At 51.0% G+C, this 18,768-nt stretch overlaps 1 protein-coding gene across 2 annotated transcripts in view; it reads right to left on the minus strand.

Moving 5' to 3' along the window:
- EPHB2 (EPH receptor B2) overlaps positions 1 to 18,768 on the minus strand; it is a 183,609-nt gene that overhangs the window by 3,959 nt on the left and 160,882 nt on the right. Inside the window, exons 7-14 of one of the 2 annotated variants that reach the window (XM_025856573.2) lie at positions 14,419 to 14,581; positions 12,256 to 12,364; positions 11,608 to 11,672; positions 4,576 to 4,698; positions 3,778 to 4,025; positions 2,579 to 2,794; positions 1,353 to 1,502; positions 29 to 222 (exon numbers count right to left, since the gene is read on the minus strand). In XM_025856573.2, the coding sequence (XP_025712358.2) occupies positions 29 to 222; positions 1,353 to 1,502; positions 2,579 to 2,794; positions 3,778 to 4,025; positions 4,576 to 4,698; positions 11,608 to 11,672; positions 12,256 to 12,364; positions 14,419 to 14,581 (1,268 nt within the window). Of the gene's footprint in view, positions 1 to 28; positions 223 to 1,352; positions 1,503 to 2,578; positions 2,795 to 3,777; positions 4,026 to 4,575; positions 4,699 to 11,607; positions 11,676 to 12,255; positions 12,365 to 14,418; positions 14,582 to 18,768 lie in introns of both variants that reach the window. The other variant, XM_073903205.1, reaches the window with a different exon arrangement.

The following is an 18,768-nucleotide window of genomic DNA, read 5'->3' on the forward strand; positions in this document are numbered from 1 at the left end:
AGGGAGTGGGGCCAGACCAGAGCCATACCCAGAGGAGAGGGGTGCCATGGCTTTGAGGCTGTTGGGGTTTCGGATCATCTTGTCCAGCGTGTTGACGATCTGGCCAAACTTAGGCCGGTGGTTGCGGTCCTTCTGCCAGCAGTCCAGCATGAGCTGGTGCAGGGCGCTTGGGCAGTCCATGGGGGGCGGCAGCCGATAGTCCTGCTCGATGGCATTGATTACCTGGGAATGACACAGGGCCGGAGTGGGGTGGGGTGGGTGGGATAAAGAGCATCTGCCTCTGACCTGACCCATCCCCCTGCCCTCCATAGCGCAGGACAGACCTATTGGGTTGCCATGGCAACTGCCTCCCCTCCTGGATGCAGCCCCAGGGATGGGCCTCACCTGGGTTCCCACCATCTATGGCCTCAGTCTGACCTGGGGGCTGTGTGCTGGCCCCCTCTCCCAATCTTGGGAAAACCAGCACCCTGAGATAACTTTTGCCTCAGGGTCTACCAGGCTGACCCTCCTGTGGACCACTTTTCCCCTCCCTTTTCTGAGCCTCCTCCTGGCTTTGATGGCCCTGAGGACTCCTCTCTCTGTCCCTTCTCCCCAGGGTGACAACAACTCTTATTTTCAGTGCCATTTACTGCTCCAGGTGAGAGATGTCTCTCGGGTCAGGCCCCTCAGCATGGCTGCACAAGGCCCCACCTGGCTCCTCTGTCAGGAAAAGGAGACTCTCTCTAATCTGTCCTGCCACTAGGCCCAGATTCACTTTCCCCAGCTGGACTGTGGCTCACCCTCCCTGCTCAAGAAGCTTCTTCAAGTCCTTCCTGTTCTGTGTCATTGCAAATCAAAATTTGTTGGGTTGGCTTTCAAATGCCCCATTACTGAACCTTATCATCCTTTCTGACCATGTTTCTACTGCTCCCTAGCATGATCACTTAGCATCCCACCTCTGGGCATTTGCACAGCTATTCTGCCCATTCAAAGCCCTCATGTCTCCAAGTCCTACTGCTATGTGTGTTCCCCCTGTCCTGGGAAGACTTCCTGACTGATCTTGCTCACGTGGCCCTTGCCTCAACACCTACAGGACTCGACACCTGCTTTCTCCAATTTAGCACCTGATTGTAAAGTTCCTGATGACAATTGATTCCTGGAATAATTGTCTTGCCCCCCAGTTATGTGGAAAACACCTCAGGGGCAGATACGGTCTCATTCAGGTTTGGCCACCAGGTGAATGCATCTTGGAGATTTGCTGAATTGTGGATGTGTAGGCCTTTCCTACTCTTGACCCCTGGAGAGTCCAAGATCCTGTGCAGACATTCCAATCAGCCAGCATTGGGCTGGACCCAGCCCCCTTGGAAACTTACGTCCTGGTTGGTCATGTCCCAGTAGGGTCGTTCCCCGTAGGACATCACCTCCCACATGACGATACCATAGCTCCACACATCACTGGCTGAAGTGAACTTCCGGTACTGGATGGCTTCCGGGGCCGTCCAGCGGATGGGGATCTTCCCACCCTGGGGAACAGAAGGAGGAGGGTTAATGGGTGGGAGGCTGACCCGTCCGGCCTCTAAGTACTACTCTTCATCCTATATGTCCTGTGCTGTATCAATCCCACGAAGCACCTCATTCTTTCTCGAACTCACCATGCTGCTTCAGGCCTTGGGAATTTGCACATGCTGCTCCCCCCCTGCATGAGATGCCTTTTCTCCCTCTGCCATCTGGAAACCTCTTCTGATCCTTTAAGTATCTCTGAAAATCTTTCCCTAAGTCCCCAAAAGTTGCTCACTCTTTTTAATCCTACAACTGGGTCCCATCTCTCTCCATCAAGGAGGCACTTCTAGAGAGCAACACTCAAATCATTTGCCTGGGTGCTTGGCCCTTCTTGTACTATTTCTGAGCTCTTTGGGCAGGGGCTGTGTTGTATTCCTTTCTGTTTAAAACTCTTAAGCAGGAGGGGGCGCCTGGGGGCTCAGTTGGTTAAGCGACTGCCATCGGCTCAGGTCATGATCCCGGAGTCCTGGGATGGAGTCCCGCATCAGGCTCCCGGCTCAGCGGGGAGCCTGCTTCTCCCTCTGACCCTATCTCCTCTCATGCGGTTTTCCTCTCTCTCTCTCTCTCAAATAAATAAATAAATAAAATCTTAAAAAAAAAAACAACACAAAACTCTTAAGCAGGAGAGAGCCCTGAGCTTAGGCATCAGGGACTCCAAGATCAGTCCTGCTTGCCTCTCTCGAGTTACTGCCCACCACCTTCCCGCTTACAGTCTGTGTTCTAGTCACATCTTGCCTTGAGAACATCTGACAACCTTTCACTGGCCCTTCAGCTTTTAGCTCAGATGTCAACCCCTCTTAGTAGGGGCCTCCCAAGACTGGAGTCCTGACTTATAGCTCTGTTAGTCCATGTTTCTCTGCACATCTGTGTCCCTGGACAGCCTATGAGCTCCAAGGGGGTAGAGACTGTGGTTTGTGTCTCTATGTCTCCAGCGCACAGCACAGTGCATGAGCAGGTGAAAATGTATTGTAGGGAGAGATGGACCTCTATGCCCTCTCGCCTGGTGCTGTGGCCCCACTGTTTTCTGCTTCCATCTTACCAGCGCACTGGTGTAGGTGGGGTCCGAGGTATCATCCTCCAGAAAGCGTGAGAGCCCAAAGTCAGACACCTTGCAGACCAGGTTGCTGTTGACGAGGATGTTGCGAGCGGCCAGGTCGCGGTGGACATAGTTCATGTCTGCCAGGTACTTCATGCCGGCCGCAATGCCCCGCAGCATGCCCACCAGCTGGATGACTGTGAACTGCCCATCATTTTGCTTTGGGAGAAGTGGAGAAAACATACAGTAAATGGAAGGGCATGAATCGGAGCTCTGGATCATCCACACAATGGAAAACCAGAGCAGGACCCTGCCACCCTGGCCTCGTGCTCGCTGTGGGAAGGATTCAGATGCTTGCAGGGGGTGGAGGCTTAGAGAGGCCCAGGAGAGGTCAATTTCAGGGTGGTGGAAAGAACATGGGCTTTGGAGTAGACATAGCTGGTCTGACGCTCGCTCTACCCTTTGTTGGCCATGCAACCTTGGATAAGCGATCTGACTTCTTGAGTCTGTTTCTCCATCTGTGAGTGAAATGGGGATAAGTTGTACCCACCTTCCAGGGCTGTCTGAGTTAAATAAGAAGGTGCATGGAAGGTGTCTGGCACATACTAGATGCTCAGTAAATGTTCGTTAAATGACAACTAGTCTAGCAGCATGCTTCTGTGCTCTTTGTCCAGCTGGTTGACTGTGATCTGGGAGGGTCCGGAAACTTTCCTCTCTTGACCTTGTGCTCCGGACTCCAACCCCCAGCACACAGAGCTTTGGAGAAATCCAAAATCTGGTGAAAACCCTGGGCCAGGGTTCAAGAGATCTGGTTCTAGTCCTGGCTGTCACTTTGACCCTCTAGGTAAGCCTGGGCAAACTCTACCTGTCTTGGAGCCTCACTTTTCTCTTGTGCATAATGAGAAGGCTGGCTAAGAGCATAGATGGTAACAGATTTCAGGTTGTATGCCAACTCTGACTGACTGGTTGTGGTTTCCTAGATTGAAAAGGATTCTGAGATGGCTTCCTGATTTTGTGGGACAGAGTTCTGGGCTTGATTAGCAATGCCTGCCATGGGGAAGGGAATGGAAAGAGGCAGCATGCAAGCCATTCCTGACTTAGATCTTTCCCAAGACCCCACCAGGCTTTGACGCCATGAAGCTATGTCCACCGCTCCTTTTCCTCCCCATCCATGGGCCCCTGGCACTCTTGGCTTCTCCTACCCGGAGGAAGGAGTCCAGGGAGCCGTTCTCCATGAACTCAGTGATGATCATCACAGGCGTGCTCTTGGTGACAACACCCTCCAGGTGGATGACGTTGGGGTGGTCAAACTGGCCCATGATGGAGGCCTCGCTTAGGAAGTCCCGGCGCTGCTTCTCAGTATAGCCTGACTTGAGTGTCTTGATGGCTACAAAGATCTCTCTCTTGCCTGGTAGTTTTAGGTGGCCACTGCATACCTCGCCGAACTCCCCTAGGACACACACACCAAGAGAGGCAGGGTGTCACTTGCCAGGTGGAAGTGCCATCTGCCACTCCTTGTAGCCTCCACTCCTGGGTCCTGAAGGAGCCTTTTCTCCCCAGTGGCCAACTCATCGTCTTAGACAAAGAACCCCTTTGTAGAATGTGGGGACCCAGAAAGGTCCTAGCCATCACTAGGAGTAAGAGTAAACATTTCACAGCTGTCCCATGGTATTTGGCTGGGCATGGGATAAGGCTGTAGGGGAGGCCGGGGACATGGAGAATGAAGCACTAGACTGAGTCCAGAGAATGGGGTTCTAGACCTAGTTCAATCTCTGACATGATATGCAAGCTCCTTCCCAGCCCCATGCCTCAGTTTCCTCATAGGTCGATGAGGTGATTTTACTGTATGTCTTTGAGGACTTTTCTACCTTGGGTATTCTGAACCTTCCAGGTCTTGGAGGATCCTCTGAGGTTCCTGCCCCACATCCTATGCTCTGCCCCAAGAGTACTCCCCACTCATGGCTGAGGCCATGGTACCTGGGAGAGCACCAGCCACCTACCTGCTCCAATCACCTGCTCAATTTTGACACAGGAGATGTCAATTTCCTTGGCAAACTCCCGCACTGCCTCATTGGGGTCCTCATAGGTGAAAGGGTCGATGTAGATCTTCATGCCTGGGGTCACTGGGGGATAAGATCAGGCTTGGTCACATGCACAGACTCAAGATGTGGACAGATGGAAAGGCTAGAGCTAGTCCCTCTGTGGAGGGAAATACACTCCCTGTGGCCCCATAAGAACCGGGCAACCCTGTGCAGGTCACTTGACCTCTCTGGGCCTCAGTGAGCAGATGGGCATTGAGCTGAGTAGAAGGGTGAGGAGAACAGAGAGCTCAGCAGAGAGAACAAATAGGCTCTAGCTCTTGTTCCAACTCTAACTGATTAGTAATGTCTTCCTAAAGGAGCTAAAGGACTGTCAGGATTGATTAGCAATGTCTGTTAAGGGTATGGGCATAAAAGGATAGGTTTGTCACTCTTGTGTTAGAGAATCAGGGGGTGCAAAGTAAAGGAAGAGGAAGTCAAGAAGGAAGAGAGAGATTTGGAGCAAAAATACAGAGAGAGCAGGCAATAGCCCATGTTCTTGGGAGTCTGCTAAGGAGACCTCCCTTTCTTTTAAGGCCCAATTTAAGCATCCTCTCCTTTTAGGAAACTTCCTGGCTGTCTCAGCTCTCCCAGGCAGGCCCCAGAGCCTGGAGGGCTGCCCACTCACCAGGGTCTGAGGACCCATGGTTTCTGGGTACACTTCCCAGGTCCCTCACTAGCTAGGTCTTAAACCTTTCTAGATCTCAAATTCCCTGGTGATCAGTGTGAGGCTGGACATGTGGCCTATTAATTTGACTCTTGATTCGATGTACTTTTTTATTTGATGCAGAAATTAAGGATGTAACTTGGATGCCGAACACCTAATTCTGACCCTACCACTGAGCCAGCAAAACACTTGGAAGGAAGGGAAGGATGATCCATCCCACATTCTCCCTCCCATATAACTGGTCTTCTGCTGCCCAGGTCTCCCTCCGGCTTCCCCAGCAACTTGCCCACATTCTCCCATTGCTCCAGGAGCCATGACTTTGGAGGCAGTAGCTCTAGGAGTAGGGAGCTGGAATTCCTGGGCCATAGTAAGGCTTGACTGGCTGGTGAGTGGGGCCATCAACCCTGCTCAGCTGTGTGACCTTGGACATGTTAGTTGACCACTCTCAGTGTCTATTTCAGACATTCCAAGAATCTAAAGTTGGAACCTCTAACACATGGGTTGACAAACTGGCCCACTGACCATTTCATAAATAAAGTTTTATCAGAACACAGCTGCATGCATTTCTTTGCCTGTGGATGCTTTCACACTCCAGCGACTAAGTTGAATAGATACAATAGAGACCGTATGGCCATCAGAACCTAAAATATTTACTCTGTGGTCCTTTACAGAAAAGTCTGTCAACTGCTGCTCTAATACATTAGCTTTATTTTGGATTATTTGTGTGGGTGTTTGTCTAGCCCTTCATTTTATTTATTTATTTAAAAGATTTTATTTTCAAGTAATCTCCACCTGCAACGTGGGGCTCGAACAACGCTCTGCACGCAATATACACTCAGTGTCTATAGAGCTGAGAAGAATCCAGGTGACAGAGATAAAAGAAGAATGCAGCTACCACTGACCGAACCCTTGTGCCCAACACTGGGTCAGGCTCTTTATATGCATTATCTCATCTGTACGCAACAACTCTTGGAGGAACGGAATCATTATTCTCATTTCATGCATGAAGGAACTGCAGCTCGGAAAGCCTAAGTCATCTGCCCATGGCCACACAGCTAGCAAATGGCACAGCCAGGACTTGAATCCAGGTCTGTCAGACTTGAGCCTAGGGCCAACACTCTTAATCATCATGCTCATGGCCTCCTGCATGCAATCCAACCAGATCTGGCCCAGGCCTCCTCCTCCTGGACTGTTCAGCCATGACTCCTTTCCCAATCAGCGCTCCTCAGAGCGGGGACTTCAGTTCCTTGGAGATGCTCCTTTTCTCCCTCAAACTCAGTGTCTGCTCTGTGGTTCTTAGTGACTGACTTTCAGCCTCCCTCCAACAGGATTGAAGGAAACCCTTTCTGTCAGGCCAGCTGCAGAGGGAGGATAGGAATAGGTCAGCCCTGGGAGCTAAGGAGAAGTGCAGCAGGAACTCAAAGCTAACTTGGGCACTGCCAACCGATCAGATGTCATCCCCAAGCCTTGGCCAGGAGGGCTCTCTGTTGCTTGCAGAACTAAGGCAAGTGCCTTCACCTGGCATGCCAAGCTCTCCGTGTTGGGCCCCAACTATAGCTCCCTGCCCCTCTGTATGCCAGCAAAAAGAATTATTTACCCAAAGGTCCCAGACACACCTTATAATTTCTTGCCTCTGTGTTTTGTTTGTGGGGTTACCTCCACCTGCAATACCCTTCTCTTCCTCTTTGTGTCCAGATCAAATGCCACCTCCTCTGTGAAGCTTGCCTGGGTCCTTCCAGGGGAGATCCATGCTTTCTCTTTAGGCTCTGAAGCCCTGTCTCTGAACCCACTTATATGGCCCTCCTATCTTGTATTAAGTCTCCCAGATACGCATGCCCACAGCCTCCTGCCACCCCTTTCCGGAACACTGCTGCCTGTGAGGACTTGCTTTCCACTCTCTCCCTCAGGGGGATGGAGGCCACCTCTGTCTAGTTCATGCTAAATCCCAGACCCTGGCACACAGAGGGTGCTCTCGAAATGCTTATTGAAAGAGTAATAGCATTACCTACTGGAATTTCCTCTTTTTCTCTTTCTGCCTGTTTGGGATCATGAATACCTTTGAGAATCTGACAGAAGCTATGAATCGGCTCCTTGGAAAATTATTCACCTGTGTGTCACCCTCCCAGATTCGGCATATAATTTTGGAATGTTCACGGGCCTGTGAAGCTCTCGGGGTCTGTGAACCCCAAGTTACGAGCCCTTGCTCTAGAATGTTTTCTCTGGAGTACACATGTGAAGGTGGTATTCAGTAGATGCTTAATAAACACTTATTGAATGTATGGCTCTGAGCTGCCCCTGCTTCTATGACCCTCTGGTTTCATCTCATCATTAATAACACAATCCGCTCACAATTCAGTGTGGATTTGCCAGGTAGCGGGCCCTGGTCTAGGTACTTTACAGGTATCTATCCAATTAACCCTCCTGACAACCCTACCAGGTAAATGCTATTATTAGCCTGAGCCTTATGAAATTGTTAGTAGTTGACTGTTTCTGACCTACAAAACGGGCAATTTCATTTGGCTCAACCTAATATTATCCCCATTGTTTGGATGAGGACATCGGAATGAGAAAGGTTAGATGACCTGCCTAAGGGGACGGGGACAGAGCTGATAAGTGGCAGATGTGGGGTTTGAATCCAGGTCATGTGGCTGTGAGTCTACACTTTCAACTGCCAGGCTACTGTTTTCTTCTGGATGCTTCCCCATCCTGTATCCCGAAATGGAAGGGGAGCTCCTTGCGGCCGAGCCTTGCTCAAGGCCCGGCTCCCAGGACGGGTATTTGCTGCACTGAAGCTGGATGAGGATCTCTGGAGTCAGAGTCTTCAGAAAATACTGGGCTGTTGTTTGGGTGACTTATGACTGTCAGGGCCGCGACCTGCTGTCCTGAACCCAAAGGGGAAATTCAGGATGAGGGAGGCAGGAGGAACCACACATTCAGAGACCTGGTTTGAATTCTGGATCTGCCAGTACTAATAATCATAAATAAGCTCCTTTATGAGTTTGAATTGAGGATCAACCACAGTACTGATACTGCTGTGTGCCCTTGGGCAAATTACTTAACCTCTCTGTGCTTCACTTTTTTCCATATCTACAATGGAGCTCATAAACAGCACCTACAAGGTGCTGGTCTAGGTACTTAACTGCAAGGATCAAATGCGAATCTTTTTAAAGGGCTTAGTATAGTAGTTGGCAAATAGAAAACACTGAATAATTGTTACCTGCTATAGAGAAGAGTTGGCTATTATTAAATATTATTAGGAAGCACTTTCATATCCATTAATTCATTTTTTTTAAGATTTTTTTTCAAGATTTTATTTATTTATTTGAGAGAGAGAGAGAGAGAGAGAGCACAAGAGGGGGGAAGGTCAGAGGGAGAAGCAGACTCCCCGCTGAGCAGGGAGCCCGATGCGGGACTTGATCCCGGGACTCCAGGATCATGACCTGAGCCGAAGGCAGTCGCTTAACCAACTGAGCCACCCAGGCGCCCTCCATTAATTCATTTAATCCTCACAATTCTGTGAAAGAAGCATCATTCTGGCTACTTCCCATGTAAAGATGCCAAGGTTCAGAGAGGCTCGATGACTTCCCCGAGGTCGCAGAGCTGCCCAGCGGTGGAGCAGGGATGAGAAACCAGGTTGGTCCCTCTGGGCCACACCCAGGTACCATAGACCGTGGTCCTCACTCAGCGCCTGCTGAACGACGAGACACGTGAGCCAGTGAGGGTGACTTCAAGCCAGCCACACACAACTCCAGGCCTCAGCTTCCTCCTCTGTCCTGGCCACACAGGGTTGCTGGTGGGTGTGGGACCACAGGGCTGGCAGTGCTTTGAAAAAACCAAGGCCCTTTCTTAGATGCAGGGAGTAGGAGCTTGAGCTTTAGAATGTGTTGATCCATGAACAAATCCTGGGCTCTGTTTTAAAAATAAATCCCTGCTGTCCCCTGTTTCCTTGTTAGTGACTCACATGTTCAATAGTGATGCTCCCACATGGCTCCAGGTGACAGAGCGTGTGAGCCCACCTTGTTCCAGCTTAGTCGGATGTGGACAGCATGGCTTGGTGAGGAGCGTGGACCTCAGCTCTGGCCCTGAGCTGCTGTGTGACCTCTCTGGGCCTCAGTTCCCTCGTACTCAATTATATTACAAGGATAATTATAAGGATAAAATGAACAAATGCACGTAAAGCATTAAAACAGTTCTGGGCACACAGAACACCCTCAGTACAGTTGGCTCCAACTATAACCATGATTTCATTACTTGGGGAATAGGAGGGGGCGATGTAATTTATGACTTTTACTTTTAGTGTATGGGTGATTTTTAATTTCGGTGTAGTTAAATTGTTCTGCCTTTTTCTTGTGAGCCTTCCATTGCTTTTAGGTTTAGAATGTCAGTGAAATAGTTAGCTAAATTGTCTTCTGGAAATTTTAATGGTTTAATTATTTTTTACATTTATGTCTAAAATGATTTTTTAAGCTCAGGAACATTTACTTCAAATTGACTGTTAACCCAGAGGCTTGATATCTAGAACTCCTCGACTCTGCTCTTTCTTGCACACGCCACATCCGATCCTGCAGCAAATCGAGTACTTTCAGAACATGTCAGAATCCAGAATCTTCTCTGGATGATTCCAACAGCCACCTCACAGATCTCCCTGCTTCTGTCCTGCCTGGTGTCTGGCAGCCCCTTCACTCCATTCTCCACACAGCAGCCAGAGAAGTCCTATCAAAACTGTAACTCAGACTGTGTCAGTCTTTGGTTCAGAGCCTTCTAGAGGTCCCCCATTCCACTCAGAATAAACACCGAGGCCCCGCCATGGCTGACAAGGACCTGCAGGCTGGGGCCCCTCACACCTGCCCTTCCTGCTTCCCCACTCTGCTCCAGTCACGCTAGCCGGGAGGTGGCAGGCCCTGTCGCTCCTCCTTGGTGACCCCTCTGGTAGCCACTGCCCCCCACCCAGTGCCTCCACTTCCCCCACTGCCCCATCCCATCCCGGGCCAGGACTGGGGGCACAGGCGCTGCACACCCAGAGCAGACAGCCCCTCTCTAGGGGCCCAGCAGAGGCATAAAGCAGAGCATAGATTCCTCTCGATTTTACCCTGGCAGAACCAACATGGGGCGGGCTGGGGGGAGGGGGGCAGGGAGAACCTTCATCCTCTCTTCCACTCTCTCGGCAAAAGGGAATTCCAGATGGGACCGATGTAGCTTCTCAAACTGTACTCAGTGGGGTACCCTGGGGCTTCTGAGATGCCGCTGGGTAAGAGAGGCCATCGGCATAGCCCTTCACGTGTCACACAGTCTTTGTGACATGCTGTGTATGCCAGGCACCTGCTTTAGCTAGCCGGGGATACACAAGTAAGCAAACCACATATCCCCACCCTTGAGGAACTTAGATTCTGGTGAGAGGGCGGGGGAACAAAAGGAATACAGGTAGTAAATGAGAAAAGCACATGGCGTGCTAGAAGATGAAAGTGCTACAGCAAAAGGCAAAGTAGAACAGGGTGATGGGCTGAGAACTGCAAGGTCAATAGAACCGTCTATTCAGATAGGGCAGTTGGGGGTGGCCTCACTGAGAGTGTTTTAGTTGAGCAAAGACACGAACGAGCTGTGGGAGTGAGCTGCATGGACAGACCTGAGGGAAGAGCCTCCCAGGCAGGAGGAAGAGCCAGTGCAAAGGCCCTGAGACTGGAGTGTGCCTGGCAGGTTTCAGGAACAGCCAGGAGGCTAGCGTGACTGGAGCAGAGTGGGGAGGCAGGAAGGGCAGGTGTGAGGGGCCCCAGCCTGGGGACCTCAGCATCTCATGCAACTCATGGATTTATTGTGTAAATAGGAATCTAGTGTCGGCTAAGTGCCGGGCAGCGTGCTGGTGTTCGGGGGCACAGGTGAGTGTCCGAGTCACTTTCACGTCTCTGGGTGCTCCCACCATAATGCTGGGGAGACAGGGACACGGCCATCACGATGCAGTCAGGTAAGGGGGCGCTGTGCAAGCACAGACGGGGCCCTAAAGCCAGGGTGGGGCGGGGGTCAGGGGAGGCTGCTCAGAGCGGTTTGTATACACTGCGGCTGAGGGAGAGGCAGAGTTACGTGGGTAAAGAGAAGGCTAGCGATGCTCCAGGCAGAGAGGACAGCAGGTGCAGAGGCCAAGAGGGGACAGTGAGCTTGGCCTGTTCAGGGAACAGCTTGACGTTGAGTCTGGCTGCAGCAAGACGGGAGGCAGTGGAAGGAGGCTGGAGAGGTGGCCGGGGAACTGACAAGCAAAGGGCCCAGGGGTGCCAGCCCTGCTGGGGTATACATACTGTGGCCACTGGTGTAGTGCTGTAGCTTGTCCGTGTACTCCGAGTCAGCACGCTCAAAGCCCCGTCTTCTGGAACAAGAGCAAAGGGCTGGAGCCACCTGGAAGCCCCAGGGAGCTGGGAGCCACAGTGGGTGATAGGGAGAGGGAGGGCAGGCCCTCAAAACCACACCCCTGCCAGAGGGCTCCCTGCCTTCCCCTGGCCCAGCAGCCTCACCCTTCCTGGCCACTACCCTCCCCCCCATCCCTTCCCACCTCTCCCACCTCAAATCCAGGCTCACCATTGCCCCATCCCCTCTCCAGCCAAGCCCTTTTCAAAGCCATCTCTCATGGCCCCAGAAATCCCAGGGCTTCTGTCCATCTGACCTTATGGCCCTGTCTGATCTAAGGAAGAAGAGCATTCCTTCATGCTGAAGTTTTAGTGTCTCTATGCGCCACCTCCATGAACAGTGGGCTTGTCAAGGCAACTCTAGCCCAAAGGGATGGACTGGAGCTAATGGTGGCCAAGTAAGTGGGAGAGTATCCAGGCCTGCCCAGGCCTCTCCCTGGCCCTGGGAATGATGGGACTATCTCTTCGGCTCACAGACACTGTTCAGGAATGGTTGAATAGATGGACAGCCAGGTCTGCACGGGGCTGGGGACACCCACCCACCTGTTGCACACAATGGCAATGACAACCACAGCAATGAGGAAGACTAGGCCGGCCGCCGAGGAGCCGATGATGAGTGGCAGCTTCTCCTGGATGCTTGTCTGGTACTCGGCTGGGGGAGAAAGCATGTGCAGTGTTGTCAGCCTGGCTCTGGGGGTCCTGACGCCCCCCACCCTGCCAGGCCTCCTGGGATCCCCAGACTCTGTTCCTGCTTCTGGGAGAGCACCTGTCCCATGCCGAGATGGAGAACAAGCCGGGACACACTCACAGGTAACCTTGGACAAGTCCGCGGACTGTCCGACCCTTAGTTTCTCATCTATAAAATGGGCATAATACCTCAATGTTGGTACGAAAATCAATCATAGTAAGAAGCTGACATACAGAGAGGCAGCTGTAAGCACAGACTCGGAGGCCAGACTCCCTGGGCTTGAGCCCTGGCAGTGCCTTCCTGTCTGTGATCTCTGGTGAAGTGACTTGCTTCTCTGCAGCTTAGTTTCCTCATCTGTAAAGTGGGGAGAATAGTCCCTATCTCAGAGGCTGGTTGTATAAGCACTTAGAAGGACAGGTGGCAAGATAGTAACCACTCAGTAAATATGAAGTATTATTGTTATTCAGTGTTTTATTTTTTTGGTCACTGTGCTAAGTATGTTATGTATCTTGTTTGGTTCTCAGAATCCTCCTGTGATGCAGTGCCTATGCTTACCCCATGTACAGATGAGGACACTGAGGTTTAGCGATGCCATGACTAGCCTGGGGTCACACAGTTAGGAAGTGGCCAAAGCCAGCATGTGAACCCAGATCTGTGTACGGGCTTAAATGACATAATGCATAAAAGGCACTCAGCCTTGGCCCGGCTCTTCGCAACCACTCAGCACATTTTCAATGCCACCAACACCATCATTGTTTTTAGTTTTATTATTATGACTTCTCATTTGCTTCCATGACCAGACAAGAGCTTGTTGAAGTCGGGGACCGGGTAAGTTCTGGGTCCTTAGCACCAGCGCACATTTGCTGAGTTAATAAAGAAAGGATCTTGGGACAGTCCCCCACACTCCAGGTTAATGACATCCGTCCAACATGCAAGAGGGCCTAGAGAGGTGAAAATGCTGGCCACAAGGAGGTGGGGCTTTACAGAGGGGGTGCCGTTAGCGTTCCAGCAGAGATGGTGGATTCATTAGGGAGGGTATTTGTGGTAAGACGAGAATTCATGGGTCTAGGAGCCTCTGAGATGTTCAGCTAGGCAAAGGCCAAGCAAGGCCCATGAGCAGTGGTTAAAGCAGATGCTAAGAGGGGACGCTGGAGTCTGGTCATAAGTCAGGCTACCCTGGAGCTGGGCTGCTTGGTGAAAGGGCCACTAGACTCACAGCAATGACAACTCTGCCCTTAACTACTATTCGGTGAGCACCAACTACGTGTGAGACCTAGTGCTAGGTTCTATACGTTTAGCCCCATCTTTACACCAGTTTGATAATGATGGTGATGCTAATGAGATAGTTGTCACCATCCTCATTTATAGATGGGAAAACTGAGACTCAGAGCTGCTCAGGGCCACACTGTTAGGGCTGAGTCAGCACTGTAATTTCCATCTGTCAGAGCCCGTGCTCCTACCTCTGCTGGTCCTCAGAGATTATTAGAGCAGGAAGGTACTTAGAGACCATGGGGTCCCGGACTGGGAGCCACGCCGCACATGGGCTGCAGCCTCCCCTTCTCTTCCCAGGGCAGACATCACTAATCCATCCCAGCACTTCTTCCTGCTGAACTTCAGAATTATTCTCAATCCAGCTGCAAGTCATTGGAATAGCGCACGGGTGCAACAGATGTGCTCTCAAAGACTGAGTATGATGCTTTCATTTTGTAGATGAGAACAATTGGAGCCAGGGGAGGGAAGTGACTTGCTCAGAGTGTCTCTGCAACTTAGGGCTGAGCTCCTGACAGTCCCGTGAGAGGAAGCTGCCTGGCTGACGGGATGGCAATGGGGGAGTCCACGTGCTGTCCAGCCATGGACGCCAGTGGATGGCTTGTTTCCGGCCAGCAGGGAGGGTTGGCATCCAGAAGACGGGGCGCCTTTTCTAATTTGTACAAAGGCACTTTGAAGGAACGGGGACCTTTAAGTTTATTCTGTTTGCGGAGCCAATGGCCCCCTCTTGCCCTCTGGATGCTGCTCACCTTCTGTCATGGTCTGGAAGTACATCTTGCCGCTGTAACGCCCGTAGCCCGCCACGGTGCGTGCCCGCACCTGGAAGACATAGATGGCGCCGGCTTTGAGGCCCTGCACAGTGACCGTGTTGGTGGGGCTTTTTAGGGCCGTGGCGTTGTACTCACTGAGCTCCTGCCGAGGAACAGAGAAGACCATTAGCAAGGTGGTCGCCCACAGTGGGCCCAGAGCCCACTCCTGCCACTTAGGGTGGGTTTGGCCACGAGGAGAAACATCTGTGGTTCCCAATTCTTCACTCCCTCCCTGTAACAGAATTACACACCCATACTTTTTGCATGTGACTTCCCACAAAAGAAGGCGGAGTATATTTCTCTGCCTTGTGGATGCCGAATTTATCCATGTGTCTTGCTTTGGTCCTTGGAACATTCTAGAGGACAGGATGCAAGTGGAGGCTTTACATGTGCTTGTTGAGTTGGCTTGGCCTCTTGTGCTCCTGCCTTAGGCCATGATGGGGCTGAACCTGGGTAACAGCTGGTTCCAGAATGAGAAACGTGTAGGGCAGATCTTGACAGAACTCCTAGGCTGAAAACAGGGCCACCTCAGTTGACCCACAGACTCCAACCAATGGGCAAGAAAATAGGCACTTAGAAGCCATTGTATTTTGGGGACTGTTTATTTTGCAGCATCATCCTCAGTGATAGCTGATTAATGCACAGATGCTGAGTGGCCTAGACCCTGAGGTCTAGGCTGTGAATTCTTGGAGACAGCAGGAAGAGGGACTACCTTACCCACTTCTGCATCCTCCTCCCTGCCCCATGCCTTGGTAGGTTACGTGGAAGGACCCCTGTTCAGCCACAGTACACTTGAATGAGGCAAGAATTAAGGCCCAGACGGGGAAAATGATGCTCAAGGTCATGTTTGAGCTTGTGGCTGCTTTGGCACTCAAAACCAGGCTCCTACATGGAGCTACCTCTAATGTCCAAGGCTTGAGTACCCAGGACCTAATGTTCCCTCCTTTGAGAGCTGCAGAATGCCAATTCTGACCTGAGGACTGCCCAGGGTGACCCAAGGAGTACGGGACAAGACAAAGCTGAGCTGCTGCAGCAGCAACAGAGCTGTGGCTGAGTTGGATGCAGGCATCTGCCAGTTTATATGATGCTCGTGCAGACAGCGGTCAGCTACCCCCCCAAACCGTCCCCAAACACCCTCTTTGCACTAGGCCCTGGGGACCCTGAGGGACTCAGGCACGGGCGCTGGATTCAGAGAGCTCAGTTCAGAAACACAAATAGTGTGGAGACTTCAGCCCTTGGAGGAAGATCGAGAACGCCTCTGAGAAGCTGATGAAAGCTATGAACCTCTGTGCAGAAAAATGCACACCTGATTGTGCATGCCGGTCACGTGCATGTGTGGTGCACAGAGCCCTTGAAAACTCCCTCGAAACAAATTTGGTGAGTACAATGTCATTACGGGCATCATAGCCTAGAGGTTAAGATCACAAATTGGAGCCTGACTTCCTGGGTTCAAGTCCTGACTCTTCTACTTATTATTTTGTGACCTTGGGCAAGTTTCTTAACCTCTCTTTGCCTCCTTTTCATCAACTGTAAAACGGGGATAATAATGGTCACAGCCACTTCAGAGGGTTGTTTAGAGGATAAATGCATTAATATGAATAAAGCGCTGAAACAGTGTGCTGTGGGCATGTGACCTCGTCTGAGTGGGGCCATCAGGTGAAGTCAGGCAACGCTCTCTGCAGAGTGGGGTTATGCAATGGAATTTTGAAGAACATACAGAAGTCACCCGGGTAAAAAAAGGGAGGGCATGTTTGGCAAGGAGCACCAGGTGTGAAGGCAAGGAGGTGAGAAAGAACTTGGGATATGGGGGGCTAGAGAAGGGGCTGACTTGTGGGTGCCTCCTTCCCACCCCCTCACACCTCCCAGGGAGCAGCAGTACATAGGAAGTCTCTTTTCTTGAGCCAGCTCATCTGCCTCCTCCACTAGGAAGCCTGCTTGACCTCTCAGCCAGATGTGCCTCCCTTCCTCTGAGCCCTGGAGCACTTGCCTGGATGCCACAGGAGGGGGTTTCTGCTATGTCCCCTCATCCTGGGCACAGGCCGATCGCACAACCTTGACCGTAAACTCCTGAGGGGAGTGGCTGTGTTTTATTCCCCTGTACTAAGCACAGAGACCTGCACACAGAGACCTGCCCCAATACCCACAGGGTAAAGGCTGTACTCCTCCGCTTGGCCTTCCAGACCCTTCATGACTCACCCTTTGCCAGCTTTGCCTGCCACATCCCCAGTGTCCTCCAGGCTCTAGTTATACCCAAAGGCCTCCCCTCCCTTTCTTGGTAAGGCTGCCAGATTTAGCAAATAAAAATGCAGGATGCTCAGCTAAATCTGAATTTCAGATAAACTATGAATAATTTTTTTGTATAAGTTTTTCCCATGTAATATTTAAAACACAATTACACTAAAAAATTATTTAAAAAAATTTAAATGTAACTGGTGTCCTATATTTTATTTGGCAACCTTACCTTCCCCGGACACTCCGAGCCTTGGCAAGTGTTGTTTCCCCTATCTGAAATACCCTTTTTCCATCTGCCTGTTCATCAAGACTTAGTACAAGTACCACCTTTGCTGGGGAAACTTCCCAGACGTCCCAGAAAAAGTTGCAGGTCCATTGTCTCCTCTCCCACCTGTTGTTCTGATATGCATGTGTTTTCTCTAAGGACTATAGGCTTCCCGAAGGCAGAGACCTTGTCTCATTCATCTCCGGGACCGCAGACTCAGCACACAGTAGGTGCTCACTAACTACCGCCAGGAACAAATGAACGAACATTGTAGACTATTAAAACAAAAAACAAAAAACAAAAAACAAAATCTACGAACGCAGGTTGCAGTACCAAGACTGTCCTCTAGGTGCCGCCAGCCAACATGGAATCTGCTGGGGTTTGAAAAGGGGATGGAGTCTGCAGACTGCGTGGATGGGTGTCCACTTAGAGAGGGTGGAAGTTTTAAGTTCCTGATTATAGGATGGAGATGGGAGGTAACTGCCAGTGGCATAGGTGCCTCAGGAGAATGAGGAACGAACCTCGTGGATCGCTCTTCTAAAGCAGGGAACAGGACAGAGCGGGGGATTGGAAGTCATTTCAAATGCTGATTCTTCCCCTTACTTACATTGTGACCTTGGGAAAGACCCTTCACTCCCCTGGGCTCCTGTTTTCTACTTCAGAAAAGGAACAATAAACGCCAACCTCTCAGGGTTGTTGTGGTCAAGTGGTGTCTGGCACAAAGGAACTGCTCTAGAGACATCAGTCCCCTTCTCTCCTCCCCCGTGGCTAAAGCACCTGTATCTGAATAAGGACTAAGCATTGATGGGTTAGGGAAAGAAATTTAGCATGAAATCCACTAGTCCTGGGGCACCTGGTGGCTCGGTCGATGAAGCGTCAGACTCTTGATTTCAGCTCAGGTCAAGATCTCAGGTTTGTGAGATCGAGCCCCACATTGGGCTCTGCACTCAGCGTGGACTCTGCTAGAGATTCTCTCTCTTCCTCTCCCTCTGCCTCTCCACCCCCCTGCACTCACTCGTGCTCTCTAAATAAATAAGTAAATAGATAAATAAAATCTTTTTTTTTTAGATAAATAAAATCTTAAAAAAAAAATCCACTAGTCCTTAGTTTGAATCCTTACCCAGAGACTACCGGCCAGTGAGCACTGGGTGCATTTCTTAAGTCCTATGAGCCTCGGTCTTCTCATCTTTAAAGTGGGATAACATCACCATATGCCACACAGAGTGGGTGTGGAGATTCAACAGGGAAAAAATGGGTAAGGCTTTTAGCATAGTCTCCACATAAGGACTTAATAAATATTGGCTATTGCCCTCGTTGTCAACACCATGACAGGGTAAGCCTTCACCGATGTTCATGAAATGGATGAATGAATACAAAAGTGAGCGAGTGTCAGAACAAACCTCTCCTTGTCCATACTGGACAACTGTCCACACTGCTCCACGTACCCTGGACAACAACCAATGAAGCCTGGATTTTCATAGCTCATCCCCACTGCGCCCAGCCTTCTTTCCCCTCTGCTCTGCCAAGTAGAAATTTCTGTTGAATAAACACAAATCGATGAGGCCTACAGGGGCCCATCGGGCATAGGTGGCCCCACAAATGAATCTCCTCCTGGAGTGCTGGGGGAGCCAAAGGGAGAATGAACCTGCTCTGGGCAGCTACCAAAGGAGGCCACCTCCCCCAGGACGCTGGAGCCGATGGAAATAGCCAGCGTGGGTCTGGCCAACACCATTCGTCAGCGGCATCCAGAAGCCTTCCAGCAAAGTGGTTTTTAGCTCCGGGCTCCGGGCAGG

The sequence above is a fragment of the Callorhinus ursinus genome, unplaced genomic scaffold (genome assembly GCF_003265705.2).
Source record: "Callorhinus ursinus isolate GAN/ISIS: 27379988/994484 unplaced genomic scaffold, GSC_fseal_2.0 scaffold18, whole genome shotgun sequence".
Lineage (NCBI taxonomy): Eukaryota > Metazoa > Chordata > Mammalia > Carnivora > Otariidae > Callorhinus > Callorhinus ursinus.